We start from the raw sequence: 15,724 nt of genomic DNA on the forward strand, positions 1-15,724 counted from the left end.
TTTGCTTCAGATTCCTAGAATCCATGCACAAGCCATAAGTTGTGGGAAAGACTGTAAGCTTTGTCACAGGTGAAAGCACTCTTGGCGTGCTTTACCCTTGGACACACCATGGATACTTTGAGATAGACTGGGTGGAGCCATCCTGGGCCTGGAATTCAGGAATCAGACCTGGGGACTCCACCTGGACTATTGTTTTTCTAATCAACCCTCAATGGGATAAGGAGACCGCCCTTTGCACGTGACACAGACAGGCGGAGAGGAGAGAGCAGCAGCAGGTTGAGACCGGGCTTGAGCGCGTGTGGATCAGCGAACAGGCCGGGCGAGCACGCAGGCCAGAGACACCTAGGGACCCGTCCCGTGGAACGGATACCAGAAGGTTCACTGTTTTTCTTTTAACCTTTTTTCCCTCTTGTGTAAGCTAGTTGGGTTGTATAATAAAGTTTAATTGTTAAGAAACAGTGACTACAATAAGTAGTAGAACCAGCAGCTGGTGTGTAACCCCAGTGCCCCTGGTGGAAGATAGGAGGCCAGACAGGAGAATCCCCATCCCCCAAGTCAAGCTTACTGCTGAATTCAGCCCCGAACAACAAAAGGCCTCATTTCAAACTAGGGGACCAATCTCTGATAATGTCCTTTGACCTCCACACATAGCATGCCAACACACCATCTACCTAGGCATAGACACGTTAAAAAAAAAAAAGCCCACCACCAGCAGCTAGGAGTAGTAGTGCCTGCCTTTAATCCCAGCACCTGAGAGGCAGAGGCAGGTGAATCTCTGAGTTTGAGGCCAGCCTGGTCTACAGAGTGAGTTCCAGAACACTCAGGGCTACAGAGGAGAAAAAAAAAAAAATCTCAGAAAAACAAACGGTGGGAAATTGTTTACTAGGTGTTTAACTGATGAAACCGTGGGAGAATAATGTGCTTCTATGACTTATTTGTCACAATATAAGTCATGGTCCCACCATAGTGCCCCACACCTTTACTCCCAGCACTGGGAAGCCAGAAGCAGAATTCCAGACTAGGCTGGTCTACATAGCGACAGGTCTACAGGGCAGACAGCATTCCATAGCAAAAAACCCCATCTTTGACAAATCTAAAAAGAAAAGCCATTATGGTACTACATCAAATTTTAGACTGTAGAATTTACCATTGAAACTGTAAAATTGCAAGCAACTTAAACTTGGTGTCATATTCACCTCAAAGAAAAGTTTAAGGTGTCCGAAACAATTTCGTATTTTATACATTATGACTGGGATTTAACAGTAACTAAGAGGCAAAGGTGTGGCCTGTTGTAGGAAATATACTTTTGCAAGAGAAAAAAATTATCTTAAAAAAAAAATAATGATCATACGGGAAACCATGTTTTAGTCTCTTAGATACCCACGAGCCATTGCTTAGGTAAACGATGCTGTTAAAATTAAAAAACAAAACAAAAAACACCAGGTACTGTAGAGGTTTGGAGTACTCCGAACCAGAACACTCCAAGTTCCCTGTCCCACTTCAGTCCCAGCTCTGTGACCTTGGAAAACGTCCCTGGTTTGGAGACATTCCTCTCCAGAGCTCAATTACAAATGCGTGGAGGGTGGGCCAGGTCACCAGGCATCACAGACTCCTCAGCTCGCTTCAGGTACTCGCAGATCCTCAGCGTTGCCTGAGCCTAAGCTCTTCCCCTACGGACTCAGCCACCAGCTTATTCCAAGCAGTCTGTTCCTGGTTCCCCCTGCGGGTGTCTCCAGGATCCGCACTGGCTTTGTGCCTGGCAGTCAAGAAGGGACCTTCCGACCACCCTCCCATCGGCTGAGAAACGCCCCACCTTTCTTCTCACCGTGCGCTTCCCCTCCTCACAGAAGCTCTGCCATCCTTGCTTCCCAGAGACGCCCACCAGGACTGGAACATGAGACCCCTTTCCTTCCCTCCCCTCGGGACCACTCATCTAAGGAAGCCCTCCAGTCCCAGGAGTCCACTCTTCCTCAGTCCCTCCGGTACCCTCCCCCTCCACGCTCTATCTCCAGCTTGGAAGCCTCCCCCCCCCCCCCCCCGACATCGGATTCTGGGGAGCCCTCTCACCTCCGCGGTGAGAGATGTGCCTACAGCGGAATCGCTGTTTCTTTTTCTGGTGCAGCAACGTCGGATATTTAAGCAACAACAACGAGGTGACCAGATACCCTCCCAGGGTAGAGAGGAGGCAAAAAGCCGCGGTGGACGACATCCTCGGTCACCACCTTCTGGGCCTCTGAACCCCACTGCGCTGCGGAGACAGCAACGGCTGCGGCGCCGGCGGCTGCTCGAGGTCTGCTCGCCCCCAGCCGGCGCCCTCGGCGCAGCGCACTTGTTCGTGCGAGCTCTACACGCAGGCGCAGCCCGACCCCAGCGCCGGAGCAACAAAGGGGCTCCGATACGCAGGCGCGCTGCGTCAGGGAGCATTTGGCGTTCATCCATCCCGCTGTGGTCCCACGCGCAGGTGCTTCTAAGAAGAAAGACCCTGAGGCTAGAGGTTGGAAACTGCCAGTGTTTTTTGTTTGGTTGGTTTTGCTTCGGCAGGAGAGGCTCTCAAGCCAGGATAGCTTTCAGGAAAATCTGACGTAATTGGGAAATGTACATCAAAGGTGGATTGATTCCAAGGCAGGACCAAGTCCCTTCCATGGGAGATCCAAAGAATGTTTCCGATGTCTCGAATTCCTTACGTACTGAGGAAATGCTGTTAACTTAACAGCTAGTGTAAGAAACTTAGGGCTGGAAGGCGTAGCCCAGTTGGTAGAACGTACCGGACTCAAGCTCCAGCACAAAATAAATATAAATAAGGAAAGTGGCAACTAAATCGTTTCCTACAAAGACTGGCTACTACATTTTCCTTTTTTTTTTTTTTTTTTTTTTCCTTTTTCACTGTACACATTACAAACTACGAAAACACTAGGAACCACGTTTTAAGAGGGCAGGGTGTTGGTCTTGTGCGATAGGGTTTTAGCCCAATCTGGGCTTGAGTTTACTACATAGCAGATAGAGCCTTGAACTCCTGATTTTCCTACCCCAGCCTCCTGAGTTCTGGGATCCTAAGTATGTCCAGCTGAGGATTGTAGTTCATGCAAAGGAACTAACCACAAGGGCTGTGGTTGTGGCTCAGTGGTAAAGCACTTTCCTAACATGTTCAAGGCTTGGGGTTTTGGGGGTTTTGTTTATTGAGATGGTCTTACGGTGTAGACCATGCTAGCCTCAAATTCACAGAGATCTGTTTCTCTGCCTTCCAAGTTTTGGGCTTTCTCGCTCTTTTTGCGGGGGGGGGGGGGCTTTTCGAGACAGGGTTTCTATGTGTCACTCTGGCTTTCCTAGACTCACTTTGTAGATCAGGCTGGCCTCGAACTCAGAGATCCATCCGCTTGCCTCTGCCTATCAAGTGCCGGGATTAAAGGCATGCACCACCATGCTTTTCTTCTTCTTTTTTTTTTTTGAGGAGGGGCGGGGGGGCCGTTTTGAGACAGGGTCTCTCTGTGTTAGCTTAGGCTCACTTTGTAGACCAGGCTGGCCTCGAACTCACAGAGATCCGGCTGCCTCTGCCTCCCGAGAGCTGGGATTAAAGGCATGCACCACCACCTGCCTCTGCCTTCCAAAAACAAATCCCTTAAAGCCAGGGGTTTGATTCCCAGTACAAAACAATCAGCTACAACAAACTGACTCCCAGTATTTAGCTCAGGCTGGCTTCAAGCTCCTAGTGTCAAGGACTCTTCTCGGTCCATCCTCCTGATTGGCTGGAAGTGCAGGGAGGGGCCGCTGCACCTGATCTGTTTATTTTTATGCTTTTGTGTGTATGTGGGTGCACACGTAAAGGCAGAGGACAGCCCACATACACACAAAATAAAAGCATAAACATAAACAGTACACCACAACCACCCAGCACCTCATGGTAGCTCACAACTCTTAACTCCTATTCCAGGGGACCCAACACCCTCAGACATGCAGGCCAAACACCAATATACATAGAATAATTTAAAAAACAATAATAGGGGCTGGGGAGATGGCTGAGAGGTTAAGAGCACTGTCTGCTCTTGCAAAGGTCCTGAGTTCAATTCCCAGCAACCACATGGTGGCTCACAGCCATCTCTTATGACATCTGGTGCCCTCTTTTGGCATGCAGGTGTTTGTTACATGCAGGCTGAACACTGTATATATAATAAATCAAAACATTTCTACTCCTTGGGCATGGTGGTACACACCTTTAATCCCAGTACTTGGGAGGCAGAGGCAGGTGGATCTCTGAATTCAAGGCCAGCCTGATCTACAAAGTGAGTCCAGGACAGCCAAGGCTACACAAAGAAACCTGTCTCAAAAAACAAATAATAATAATATTTTTCTACTCAGAATAATAAAGCACTAGATTTTTGCCATTAAGTCAGTCCTTGAGGCAGTAGATAATCTAGGTCACCTTGTTCTTGTGTTCTGTTTTGTTGAGTCTTCTATTTCAGACTGGTTTCCAGCTAGCTAATATCATCAAGGGTGGTTTTGAACTTCTAGTCTTCCTATCTCAGCCTCCTGAATGCTAGGATTACAAGCAAGTGCTACTACATTCAGTCCATTTTTCTACTCGAGGCAGGTTTTGCTTTGTAGTTAATACAGGTTCACCTTAAACTCAAGAGTACAGGGTTACTTTGCTTGGAAGACAATTCAAAAAGCACCATCTTGCCAGGTTCTGGTGGTGCACACCTTTGATCCCAGCACTCAGGAAGCAGAGGCACGTAGATCTCTGAGTTCTAAGCCAGCCTGGTCTACAAAGTGAATTCCAGGACAACCAGGGCTATATAGACAAACTGTTATCAGAGAGAGAGAACACTTCATTATGATAAAAATGTCTTATTATCAACAATGAAATAGAAATAAGAAAAGACAGATACCAAGTATACATTTTACATCCTCTTTTATAGAACAACAAACTTTTATTGATTTTAAAATAAATATCAATAGAAATAATGGAACAATTATTGTCCAAATGCTGAATACTTGTAACCAAAACACATTTTGGTTTTGGGAAAACACAGTATATACACGCACAAAAAAATCATGTACATCAAAAAACAAGACAAACAGTAGCTCCAGGCTGGGTCCCAGCGGCTGGGAAGCTCACTGTGTCACTGCTTTAAGCACTCCTCGAAGCAGCTTGTAGCTCATGAGCTGCACATTCTCCTTAGGAGGGAAACAAGCCCCTCTCTCAGTCACATACGCATAAGGAAATCTCAAGACCCAAAGGCCATCAGGCGGGAGAGTGATTTCTTGTTTTTCTGGGTAAAATACCGGACATGGTGGTGGGCCTGGTTGAACCTGAAAAACACAGGTAACAATTACTTTTTGACTTCTCAATAAGAGACACCTGAAAGATAAGTGTCTAAACAGACAATGATTCAAAGACCACCGAAGACTCAGCAGTTACACCGGACAGGAGTCAGCAGCTGCCCATACTTTCCTGGTCCTCACCTTGCCCATGAGGTGTCTTTTCCCCTCAGCTCTTTTTTCCATTTCTGTTGACCAGATTCTGGGTTTTGTTTTGATACTGGAGCTCTCTCTCTCTCTCTCGGTAGCCCTGGCTGTCCTGGAACTCACTCTGTACACCAGGCCGACCTCAAACTCAGAGATCTGCCTGCCTCTACCTCTGGAGTGCTGGGATTAAAGGCCTCTATCATCACTCCTAGCTTTTTGCTTTTTGTCTTTGACTGCACATCTAAATCATCAGGTGTTTGGAAAACTAGAGTTAAATTAAATTCTAATGGTTGTCATAGTTGTCAATAAAGATCTTGGATTTAAAAATAAGTTAGGTACTGGGGATGTAGTTTAGTGGGGAGAAGGCTGGCCTAGCATACCAGTGTGCACATAAACACCAAACAAATAAGTAGACAGATAGATAATCCTAAACAAAATATTTAAGAAGATATGCGGCTGGCCGGGCGTGGTGGCGCACGCCTTTAATCCCAGCACTCGGGAGGCAGAGGCGGGCGGATCGCTGTGAGTTCGAGGCCAGCCTGGTCTACAAAGTGAGTCCAGGATGGCCAAGGCTACACAGAGAAACCCTGTCTCGAAAAACCAAAAAAAAAAAAAAGAAGATATGCGGCTGGAAGGCAATTCAGTGGTAGAGCACATCTGGTGGCAGAACTCTGTGAGTTCTTGTTTTTAAAAATGTAGAGATATGGGCCAGGCGTGGTGGCGCACACCTTTAATCCCAGCACTTGGGAGGCAAAGGCAGGCATTTCGCTGTGAGTTCGAGGCCAGCCTGGTCTACAAAGGGAGCCCAGGACAGTCAAGCCTACACAGAGAAATCCTGTCTCGAAAAACCAAAATAAATAATATAATATAAAATAAAAGCAAGGGCAGGGAGCGCAGCTCAGTTGGTACAGTGCTTGCTTAGCAAACATGAAACCTGGGTTCAATCTCGAACGCTGCCTAACCTAGCTATGGGTTGTAACCCTGCTATCCTAGCATCCGAGGACGTAGACACAGGAGGGTCCAAGTTCAAGCTTATCTTTACCTTCACAGTGACTTCCAGGCTGGCCTGGACCACATGAGACTGTCTCAAACAAACAAAAATCAAATAAGCATCATGGGCTAGGGATACAGCTCAGCCAGTAAAGAAGTGGGGCACACACCTATAATCCCAGCCCGTGGGATGTAGAGACAAGATGATCTGAAACTACACACCCAGTTACAAGTCAGCACGGGCTACATGATCTGCCCCATAAGGACTACCACCAAAAGAAAACACACAAAAAATGGTTTTGTGTGTGTGTGTGTGTGTGTGTGTGTGTGTGTGTGTGTCGAGGGGAAGGGCTGCACCTCTTACCTGAGGCATGAGGACGATCTGCAAAGGAGCATCAGGAACCACAACAAAAAGCCTCATAAGTTGAGCGTAATGTGGTTTTAGTCCTCGGCCCTGAGAGGAGGACAGGATGTAGAGGGGCATGTCGCTGTTGAGGGCCTTTAGCGCGGACTCCTTTGGTCCACTTCCCATCACTTTCATTACTTTGTCAGGCCCCGAGCACATGAATCTCCGACCTCGAGAGTCTTCATACTCAAAGCCAACAAAAGCTCGAGCTATGTCATCCCGCCGCCTTCCTCTTCCCATGACAACTGCGCTTCTTTTCCCAGGAATAGCTTTATTTGGAGCAGGCCAAGAGTTTGTGTCTAAGTCTCCTTCATCTTCGGCTCTGGTCCTGATGACAATGTCCCAAGGCATGAGATAGTTTGTTCCTGGAACGAAGCCCTGTTGGTCCAAACCTGTATGAAAGTTGTAAGACTTGGCTGGGCCTAATTTAACCAAAGACCAACTGGAGAATTTGGGCAAGAGACCTTTTGGGCAATTTGAATGTAGCATCCCTGGGAGGTATTCAACTGTGGATGCCTGCCGATCAACCAAGTTTGGTCTCTTCTCAGCTTTTACTTCTCCTTGACCGTGGACTTCTGGGTTGTCTCCTCCTGCCTGTGGATCAGCTGGGTAGGTGCCTAGGCTGTCTGTGGACTGGCCCAGACTCAAAGCTAAGCTCAGGCTTGTGCTCTCCCCTTGAGTTTGAGGCTCCTTCTCTTTCAGTTTCTCAGCGTCCGAGTCTGGTGGGGCAGGAGAGGGTTCATTTTTGGCAGGAGCAGGATCTGGAGTACTTGGCTCAAATACGGGGAAATTGATATGATCCAACTTTCCACAACATTTTTCTTCCAGAAGCTATAAAGATAAAAAAGAAGTGAAAACTTTTTATTTTAAATACCTGTGCTCCTTTGCATGCTCATTTAAGAAAACAAGTGAACATTAATGAGCAGAGGGTGGGCGCTTCATGCCTGTAACACAGGATTTGGGCCGGCAGGCTGAGTGCTGCAGAACTAGTTCACAGCTAACCTGGGCCACAGAACAAGTCCCTGTGCTAGTCTGTCCCCAAACAAGTAAAGCAACACACACTTCCCTCTAACTAGCAGGGCTGCCAGTCAATACACGAGCAAAGAACATGAAGGGTTTTCCCCTTCGAGGTGGATATGTGAATTCAGTTTTTCGGGGTATTGAAGTAGCAAAAACTATTTTTGTATTCCAAAATAATCTAGTATAAGCTATTCCTTTGAGGCAGTGAGTGACTTAAGGCAAGGCTCTCTTTTTAATCCCAGTGACCATCAGTGTGATAAGAATTAGACACAAAGAACCATTGAAACACATTTGCTGCACTGACCCACTTAGAAAAAGTGACTTAGGCTGGGCGTGGTGGCGCACGCCTTTAATCCCAGCACTTGGGAGGCAGAGGCAGGTGGATCTTTGTGAGTTCGAGGCCAGCTTGGTCTACAAGTGAGTCCAGGACAGCCAAGGCTACACAGAGAAACCCTGTCTTCGAAAAACCAAAAATTAATTAATTAAAAAAAATATCAATGGAAAACTAGAGTGATGGCTCAGCGAGTAAGAGCACTTGTTGCTTTTTCAGAGGACACAGGTTTGATTGCCAGTACGCACATTGTGGCTCACAATAATAACTCCAGGCCCAAGGGATCCTATACCTTCTGATTTTAGTGGGTGTTAGCAATCAGGCATTCCCACTGGCCTGCCCTCAGGTACCTAGAGGTGGCTTATGTTATCACCCTCTTCTACCAGGTGTGGTGGTCAAAGGGCCCCCAACCCACCACGCAACGTCTCTCTTGTCTCTCTCGTCCCTTACCTGTCTTGTTCTCTCTGTCTGCCTCTCTCTTGGTCTCATGTCCCCGTTCTGAGACATCCTTTTAATCTCTTCTCCCCCAATAAATTTCTGAGGCATAGGCCTGCCGTAAATACACCCACTCCTCCACGCTTTATCCTAAGTGGGCATCTGGTACACACACAGTACCATCCAGGCAAAACACTCAGACAAGTAACTCCAGTTCACATGGGTCCAGCACCCCCTTTTGGCCTCCACAGGCATGTACATGGTAACGTTCACATACATACAACTTAGATAAAAACATCATTGATGAGCTATTTTAGTAACACATACAATTGTGATAATGAATACGTTTGAGCCAGACAATAAAGGCCTCCTTTCAAGGCACTCATTGTGGCTCATGCCTTTAATCTCAGTGCTTGGAAGGCAGAAGCAGGCAGCTCTCTGTGAATTCTGAGGCCTGCCTGATCTACATAGTAAGCTCCAGGACAGCCAGGACTACACAGAAACCCTGCTACACACACAAAAAGAAAGAATAAATGTTTTAAAAGAGAGATCTTTCCAAATAAGTAAGTAAAAACAACAACAAAGCAAAACAATACAAAAGGACCTAGGGCTGGAGAGATGGCTGAGCAGTTAAGAACACTGTTCTTCCAGAGGTCCACAGTTCAATTCCCAGCAACCGCATGGTGGCTCACAACCATCTATAATGTGATCTAATGCCTTCTTCTGGCATGCAGGCAGAGCACTATATACATACGAAATAAAAACAAACAAACAAAGGACCTAATAGGGCTGGAGAGATGGCTCAGCAGTTAAGAGCACTGACTGCTCTTCTAGAGGCCCCAGGCTCAATTCCTAGTACCCAAAGGGCAGCTCAAAACTGTCTGTAACGCTAAGATCTGATACCTCAAACAGACATACTTGCAGGCAAAACACCAATGAACAGAAAATAAATATATTTAATTGGGTTTTTTAGGTTTGTTTTTTTTGTTTTGTTTTGTTTTTGGTTTTTGGTTTTTGGAGACAGGGTCTCTCTGTGTAGCCTTGGCTGTCCTAGACTCACTTTGTAGACCAGGCTGGCCTCGAACTCACAGTGATCCGCCTGCTCTCTGGAGGCAGAGGAAGGTGGATCTCTGTGAGTTCGAGGACAGCCAGGACTACAAGAGAAACCCTGTCTTGAAAATCAAAACAAACAAACAAAAAGTGCATGTGAAGAATTTGCCCTTGCTGGGTGTGGTGGAGCATGGGAGGCAGAGGCAGGCAGATCCTGTGAGTTCCAGGCTAGCCTGGTCTTCAGAGTAGGACAACCAGGACTACACAGAGAAACCCTGTCTTGAAAAGTCAAAAAAGAATTTGCCTTTATTTTTATATCACTGCAGTTGCATTGGCTTTTCTAGGTACCCCATTTCTGAATGTGTATTTTTACTTGGATAATCCCCAGTAACAGAGAAGAAGAGCTTCGGAGTCTACCTGGTAAAAGTCATAGTTAGCGGCCTTGATATCGAAGGGGTCGTCTCGAGGTGCCTGCTTCCTTCCACAGTTGCAGGCTCCAGTGGAGCGGGCTCGACTGTTGTGGTAGAGCACAGGTGGGTTCCTATCCGCCTCTGGTTTTTCTCCTGAAAGATGTATCCGTCATCATTAATCTCACAAAGACAATGTAGAGCCAAGTTTAGTTTGTGTTCTACAACAACCAACTCCCCAAACTCTCCAGATAGTTCTCTGGCAACTAAGAAACACATACACCGCCGGGCGTGGTGGCACATGAGTTTAATCCCAGCAGAGGCAGGCGGATCTCTGTGAGTTCGAAGCCAGCCTGGTCTATAAAGTGAGTCCAGGACATCCAAGGCTACACAGAGAAACCCTGTCTCGAAAAACCAAAACAAACAAACAAAAAAGAAACACATACACACACAAACAAAAATCTTGATTAAAGACTTTTCCTTTTTTGGGCCGGGCGTGGTGGTGCACGCCTTTAATCCCAGCACTCGGGAGGCAGAGGCAGGCGGATCGCTGTGAGTTCGAGGCCAGCCTGGTCTACAAAGCGAGTCCAGGACAGCCAAGGCTACACAGAGAAACCCTGTCTCGAAAACTAAAAAAAAAAAAAAAAAAAAAAAAAAAAAAAAAAAAGACTTTTCCTTTTTCAGCATGGTGTGATGCATGCCTTTAATCCCAGCACACTCAAGAGGATGGGATCTCTGAGTTGAGGCCAGCTTGGCCTACAAAGTGAGTTCCAGGACAGCCAGGGATACACAGAGAAACCATTTCGAAACAAACAAAAAAAATGTTTTCCCTTTTTTCAGCACTGAGGGCCCAACTTGGGGCCTCATTCATATATGCAATGTGAGTGCTCTGCCCCCTAGTTACACCCTCTGTCTTACTCTTTTTTCCTTCTGTATCATTTTATGGTGACCTTTCATCTCATTATATTCCTATTAATTCAACAAATACTCTAAGATAAAAGGTAAGCACACACTTTCTGAAACTTCATGATACTTAACTATCATCTATCAGTTCACTAGAGTTCATTGTTTAAATAAAAAAAATATTAGTCATGGGTGATATTTTCCTTTTAGAGACAGAAGAAAAAATTTAAGGCTGGAGTTGGCAAGATGGCTCATATGGTACCTGTGTTCCTACAAGTTGTCCTGACTTCCACATGAAAAACACGGCAGTCACATATCTATCTATACACAAACACACTATATCTCTCACATACATATGCATGCATGTATATATTATAATTACACATATATATGTACACATATAATTTAATTTTTAAAATAACCCACTCCATAGGCAGGAGGATCTCTGATTTTGAGGCCACCTTGGTCTGCAGAGTGAGTTCCAGGTCAGCCAGGACTAAATAGAGACCTTGTCCAAACCAAAAACAAACAAACAAAAATCCAATAAAACAACAACAAAAACACCCCACAAACAGACAGACAAAAGGCTGAGCAGTGGTGGAGCATGCCTGTAAATCCCAGCAGTCAGGGAGGCAGAGGCAGGAAGTTCTCTTGTGAATTCAAGGCCAGCCTGGTCTACACAAAGGAGTCCAGGACAGCCAAGGCTACAGAGAAACCCCGTCTTGACAAACCAAAAAGGAAATGTTGCAGCTACCTGATTTAGGTAAGGAGTGAAATTTGTGTACACAGTGCTGGTCAGTCAAACTCCTCTCTTCACAGAGCTGATGGCCATTGCTCCAAAATTTGTAGCAGTCCTCATGCAGTTGCATGGCGTATTTGTGGAAGGCTGGCCCTCTGGCGTGTTGACTGTATACTCGAAGAGCCTGAGCAAGCTGATTCTTATGGACTGTCATGGTGTAATTATGAGGCAGGTTTGACTGGTAGGCACTATGAGCCATGGGTAAAGCTTTTTGGCACCGGTTTTCTGAGAATTTGGTGTCTATATCCAAAAACCCTTCTAAGACTTTAATACTGCTTAAAATCTTAGACGTTAGCTCCCCGGTGGGTGAGCCCAAATCCTCCTCCTGCCCATCAATGGCCACCTCATACAGCTTTGCAGCTGCCGAGATCCACTTCTGATAGGTGGGAAGTTCAAAATGGGAAGGCTGTGGGTTTCTGCCCACACTGTCATCAAAGCCTTTCTTGCTTAGGACCAGCTCCACATGCTGCCATAGGAATTCTCGAAGAGTGAAGTCCACTAGCTGGCCTGAAGAGCTACAAGTGCTGCTATCAACGTGGAAGGAGAGCTGCTGCCGGCTGTGCTGTCTCATCACTTGGTATCGCCTAGGTCCAGAGAGGGGTGCAGGTACCAACAAAGATTCATGGTCCTTCATAGTACAGTGATTCCTAAGTTGGTCCAGCAACATGCCGACTGGGTCCTCTTCCTGGCTTCCTGGGACTATGTACACAAAAGCTTGGTTGGCAGGTACTGTAAAGAGGCAGTTGATACTCTGATTAGTTAAGACTCGACTCTTGCGGAAGATTCTATAGATCTGATCCTCCAGGGCATGCTGTAGCCTTCTTTTAGGAGAATGCTTCTTGGGCTTATCTGGATGAGCTGTATCTTGGCTGCGAGGAGGTTCCACTTTAAGGGCCCCGTTGAGTTGAAAGAGGAAAAGGAGTCGAGGTGGGCAAGGTCGGCAGTTTAACTTCCAGTCTTTGCCAACTGGACAATCCTTAATGGCTGTTTTGAGGAGGGGTAGCACTTTTTGCCGCAGACCATCCAGGGCTCTAAATACTCGATCATAGGTGATGTCAAAGGAACAGGTAGGATGGACCAGGAGCAAGATATGACAGACAGAGAAGAGGTAAAGGAGACTGAGACATTGCAACTTCTCCTGATGCTTCCAAAATTCGTGTGTTTCTGCATGAGGTAAAGAGAGGCCTCCACCAGCTTCACCACTCTGGAGAGCCCGACAAGCACGCAGAAGCTGTGAATTGTCACAGATGGAAGTAAGAATAAGATACAGAACTTTGCTTTCCTGATTGTAATAGGCCTGCAGAAGACTAAAGTCCTGGGGCACTGGCTCCGCTCGGTTACCTTCCGCCGCCGTAGCCACACCTCCGCGAAGTGAATCCCCAGCGGCAGCCCCCGGGTCCCCAGCTCCTCCAGCCTCTCCGGCAGGGACAGGTTCGGTCTTGATTCTAGGCCCTGGATCCCCAGGACCCTGATGGTGAAAGAGAGGGAAAACCTGTCGGTCGCACACTGTGTTCACCAGAGAGAACTTCTCCGAGTTTAGGCGCAGAGCCGTCTTGCCGAAGATTCCCACTACGCAGATCTCATCTTCCCTCCACGGAGGCTCGGGCGCGGCAGCCACGTTCCCCTCACCTTCAGCTGGGGTTCCTCCGGGACTCTCAGAGCCCGGCCAGGCCGACGCTCCCATAAGAAGCTCTCGCAAGCTCACCGGCCCCGCCATGGCGGAGAAAGAGCTTCCTCCAACGTCCTTCCGGTCCCTCACTAATACCAGCCCACCCCGTCCTGCTGAGAAATCCCTCCTCCCTGCTTTTCTCTTTCTTTGGTTCCGAGAGTGTGTGTGGGGGTGGGGGGCGGTGTGCCCCGTCCCGTCCCCACCCCCACCCTGCCCCACCTCCGCGCGCCTTTTCTAGTGTTCTGTCAAGGTCTTACTTAGTCTTATTTGCTCAATTCAAGACTACAGGGGTTGAGCCGGGCGTGATGGCGCACACCTTTAATCCCAGCACTCGGGAGGCAGAGGCAGATGGATGGCTGTGAGTTCGAGGCCAGCCTGGTCTACAAACGGGGTCCAGAACAGTCAAGGCTACACGATTATAGGGGCCGAGATGCCAAAAACTAGATTGTATGCAGTTTTAATTTTAAAGAATACGTCTAAAACCCACAAAAGTCCCAACTGATTCTTCTAAAAGGTCATCATGTGTGGTTGCTTTCTCACCTTCTTTGGAGGCTGAGACAGGAGGATTTCTTTTTCTTTGTTTGTTTGTTTTTTGGTTCCCTCTTTTAAAAAAAAAAACAACAACTATGAAAGAATCAGGAAAACCACATGTAAGAATTACCTTCATTCACAGTGATTGTCCCGTCCATTTATATTTGGCAATCTTTGGAGAAAGAACTCTCCTATCCATTTTATCTTGGTAAGTTCAGGATTTTGTATCTAACTAGATTTTCTATTCTAACTTGCATTACCAACCTAAAACATTTTTAGACTTAAGAACAGTTTTCTAAATCCTAAATAACCTAAGCCAGATTGTGAGACTATAACTATCTAGTCTTCAACCCCATCAGAGATTTGAGAAAAAAATAATGTTATGTGAGTATATAGGAAGTGCAGGCAAACAGCTTCTAAAATAGAATTAACAAGCTGCCTGGACAGCTACCCAAAATCCTCTATAATGTTGAAACATCAGTCTGATTCTGTATATATTAATTAATCCATTTTACACATAATTCTATGACTACTTTAAAACCAAAAGTATTGTAAGAAATGAAAAGTGTGGGTGGTGCACAGCTATAATCCCAGTGTTGCAGGATATTTAATCTCATTGTGATCTCTGAGATTGTGACCTGTAAAAACCAACTTTGCTGTGGCTGAGACCAAACATACCTTTAATCCAAGAGCTTTCTGTATACAGGATTTAATAAAGTTAACCTTAGGTCAGGAGGCTGAGCAAGAAACCAGCTGACAGGGATTAAAGAATTAGGGGGACGTTGAGTCAAGGGGTATTTAAGACAGAGTGTGAAAGCAGAAGGGGCTTTTAGCTTTAGCTCTTTAGGTCTTGAGCTCCTCAGTTCTGTTTTTGTTTTGCTTTGATTTTGTTTTTTGAGACAAGGTTCTCTGTCCTGGCTGTCCTGGACTCGCATTGTAGATCAAGCTGGCCTCGAACTCACAGGGATCCACCTGCCTCTGCCTCCCAAGTGCTGGGATTAAAGGTGTACACCCGCCGGCGCACATCCCAGCCCTTGGGAGATGAAGGTAGGCCAATCAGGAAGAACAGAAGTTTCAGGCTACTTGGGCCTGCAGTGGGTGAGGAAAGGAGAGGGAGAGATAAAGAACCCATTAAAATGCAGTCAGTGGTGGGGCACTTGCCTAGCATTCACAGACCTGAGCTGGGTGCCCAGCAACACACACTAGTTGTTTACATTTCCACTCTGATTCAGTTTTTCTACAATTTTGTTTCTTTTTTTTTTTTTTTTTTTTTTTTTGAGGCAGGGTTTCTCTGTGTGGCCCTGGATGTCCTGGAACTCACTCTGTAGACCAGGCCTGGCCTCCAACTCAGAGATCCATCTGCCTCTGCCTCCTGAAATTTTTCTATAATGCTTTTATTGTTGTTTATTTGTTTTTAAAAAACATTTATTTATTATTTATACAGTGTTCTGCCTGTATGTTAGCTGTTGCGCCAGTAGAGGGCACCAGATCACATTATAGATGGTTGTGAGCCACCATGTGGTTGCTGGGAATTGAACTCAGGACCTTTGGAAGAGCAGACAGGGCTCTTAACCACTGAGCCATCTCTCCAACCCTGTTTGTTTGTTTTGAGACATTTCTCTTAAAGCCCAGTCTGGAACTGAGCTTGAGATATAGTCCAGGATGACCTTGAACTGCTGATCGTTCCTCCTCCATTTCCCAAGTGTTAGGGTTACAGCAC

At 46.5% G+C, this 15,724-nt stretch overlaps 2 protein-coding genes across 2 annotated transcripts in view; both read right to left on the reverse strand.

The window, feature by feature from the left end:
* Gdpd1 (glycerophosphodiester phosphodiesterase domain containing 1) overlaps positions 1-2,340 on the reverse strand; it is a 34,851-nt gene extending 32,511 nt beyond the window's left edge. Inside the window, exon 1 of the mRNA XM_051158222.1 lies at positions 2,068-2,340. Within this exon, the coding sequence (XP_051014179.1) occupies positions 2,068-2,209 (142 nt within the window). The 5' untranslated portion in view covers positions 2,210-2,340. The remainder of the gene's footprint in view (positions 1-2,067) is intronic.
* A 2,565-nt stretch (positions 2,341-4,905) lies between these two features.
* Positions 4,906-13,549, reverse strand: Smg8 (SMG8 nonsense mediated mRNA decay factor). Its single transcript, XM_051158223.1, has 4 exons — positions 11,760-13,549; positions 10,113-10,258; positions 6,818-7,690; positions 4,906-5,307 (listed from the first exon to the last, which is right to left on the reverse strand). The coding sequence occupies exons 1-4, from the start codon at positions 13,519-13,521 to the stop codon at positions 5,110-5,112; spliced, it is 2,979 nt and encodes a 992-aa protein (XP_051014180.1). The 5' UTR covers positions 13,522-13,549; the 3' UTR covers positions 4,906-5,109.
* Between the last annotated feature and the right edge of the window lie 2,175 nt (positions 13,550-15,724).

Source organism: Acomys russatus, chromosome 16, assembly GCF_903995435.1.
Source record: "Acomys russatus chromosome 16, mAcoRus1.1, whole genome shotgun sequence".
Taxonomy (NCBI): Eukaryota; Metazoa; Chordata; class Mammalia; order Rodentia; family Muridae; genus Acomys; species Acomys russatus.

Bases quoted from the DNA above. Each gene is read 5' to 3' on its own strand.
- Smg8 (XM_051158223.1), bottom strand. From the start codon at position 13,521: ATGGCGGGGCCGGTGAGCTTGCGAGAGCTTCTTATGGGAGCGTCGGCC. The intron at 10,259-11,759 runs GTAGCTGCAACA...TACATCTTTCAG, and splicing joins TCACTCCTTACCTAAATCAG to GAGAAAAACCAGAGGCGGAT. The intron at 5,308-6,817 runs GTAAGAGGTGCA...TGTGTTTTTCAG, and splicing joins AGATCGTCCTCATGCCTCAG to GTTCAACCAGGCCCACCACC.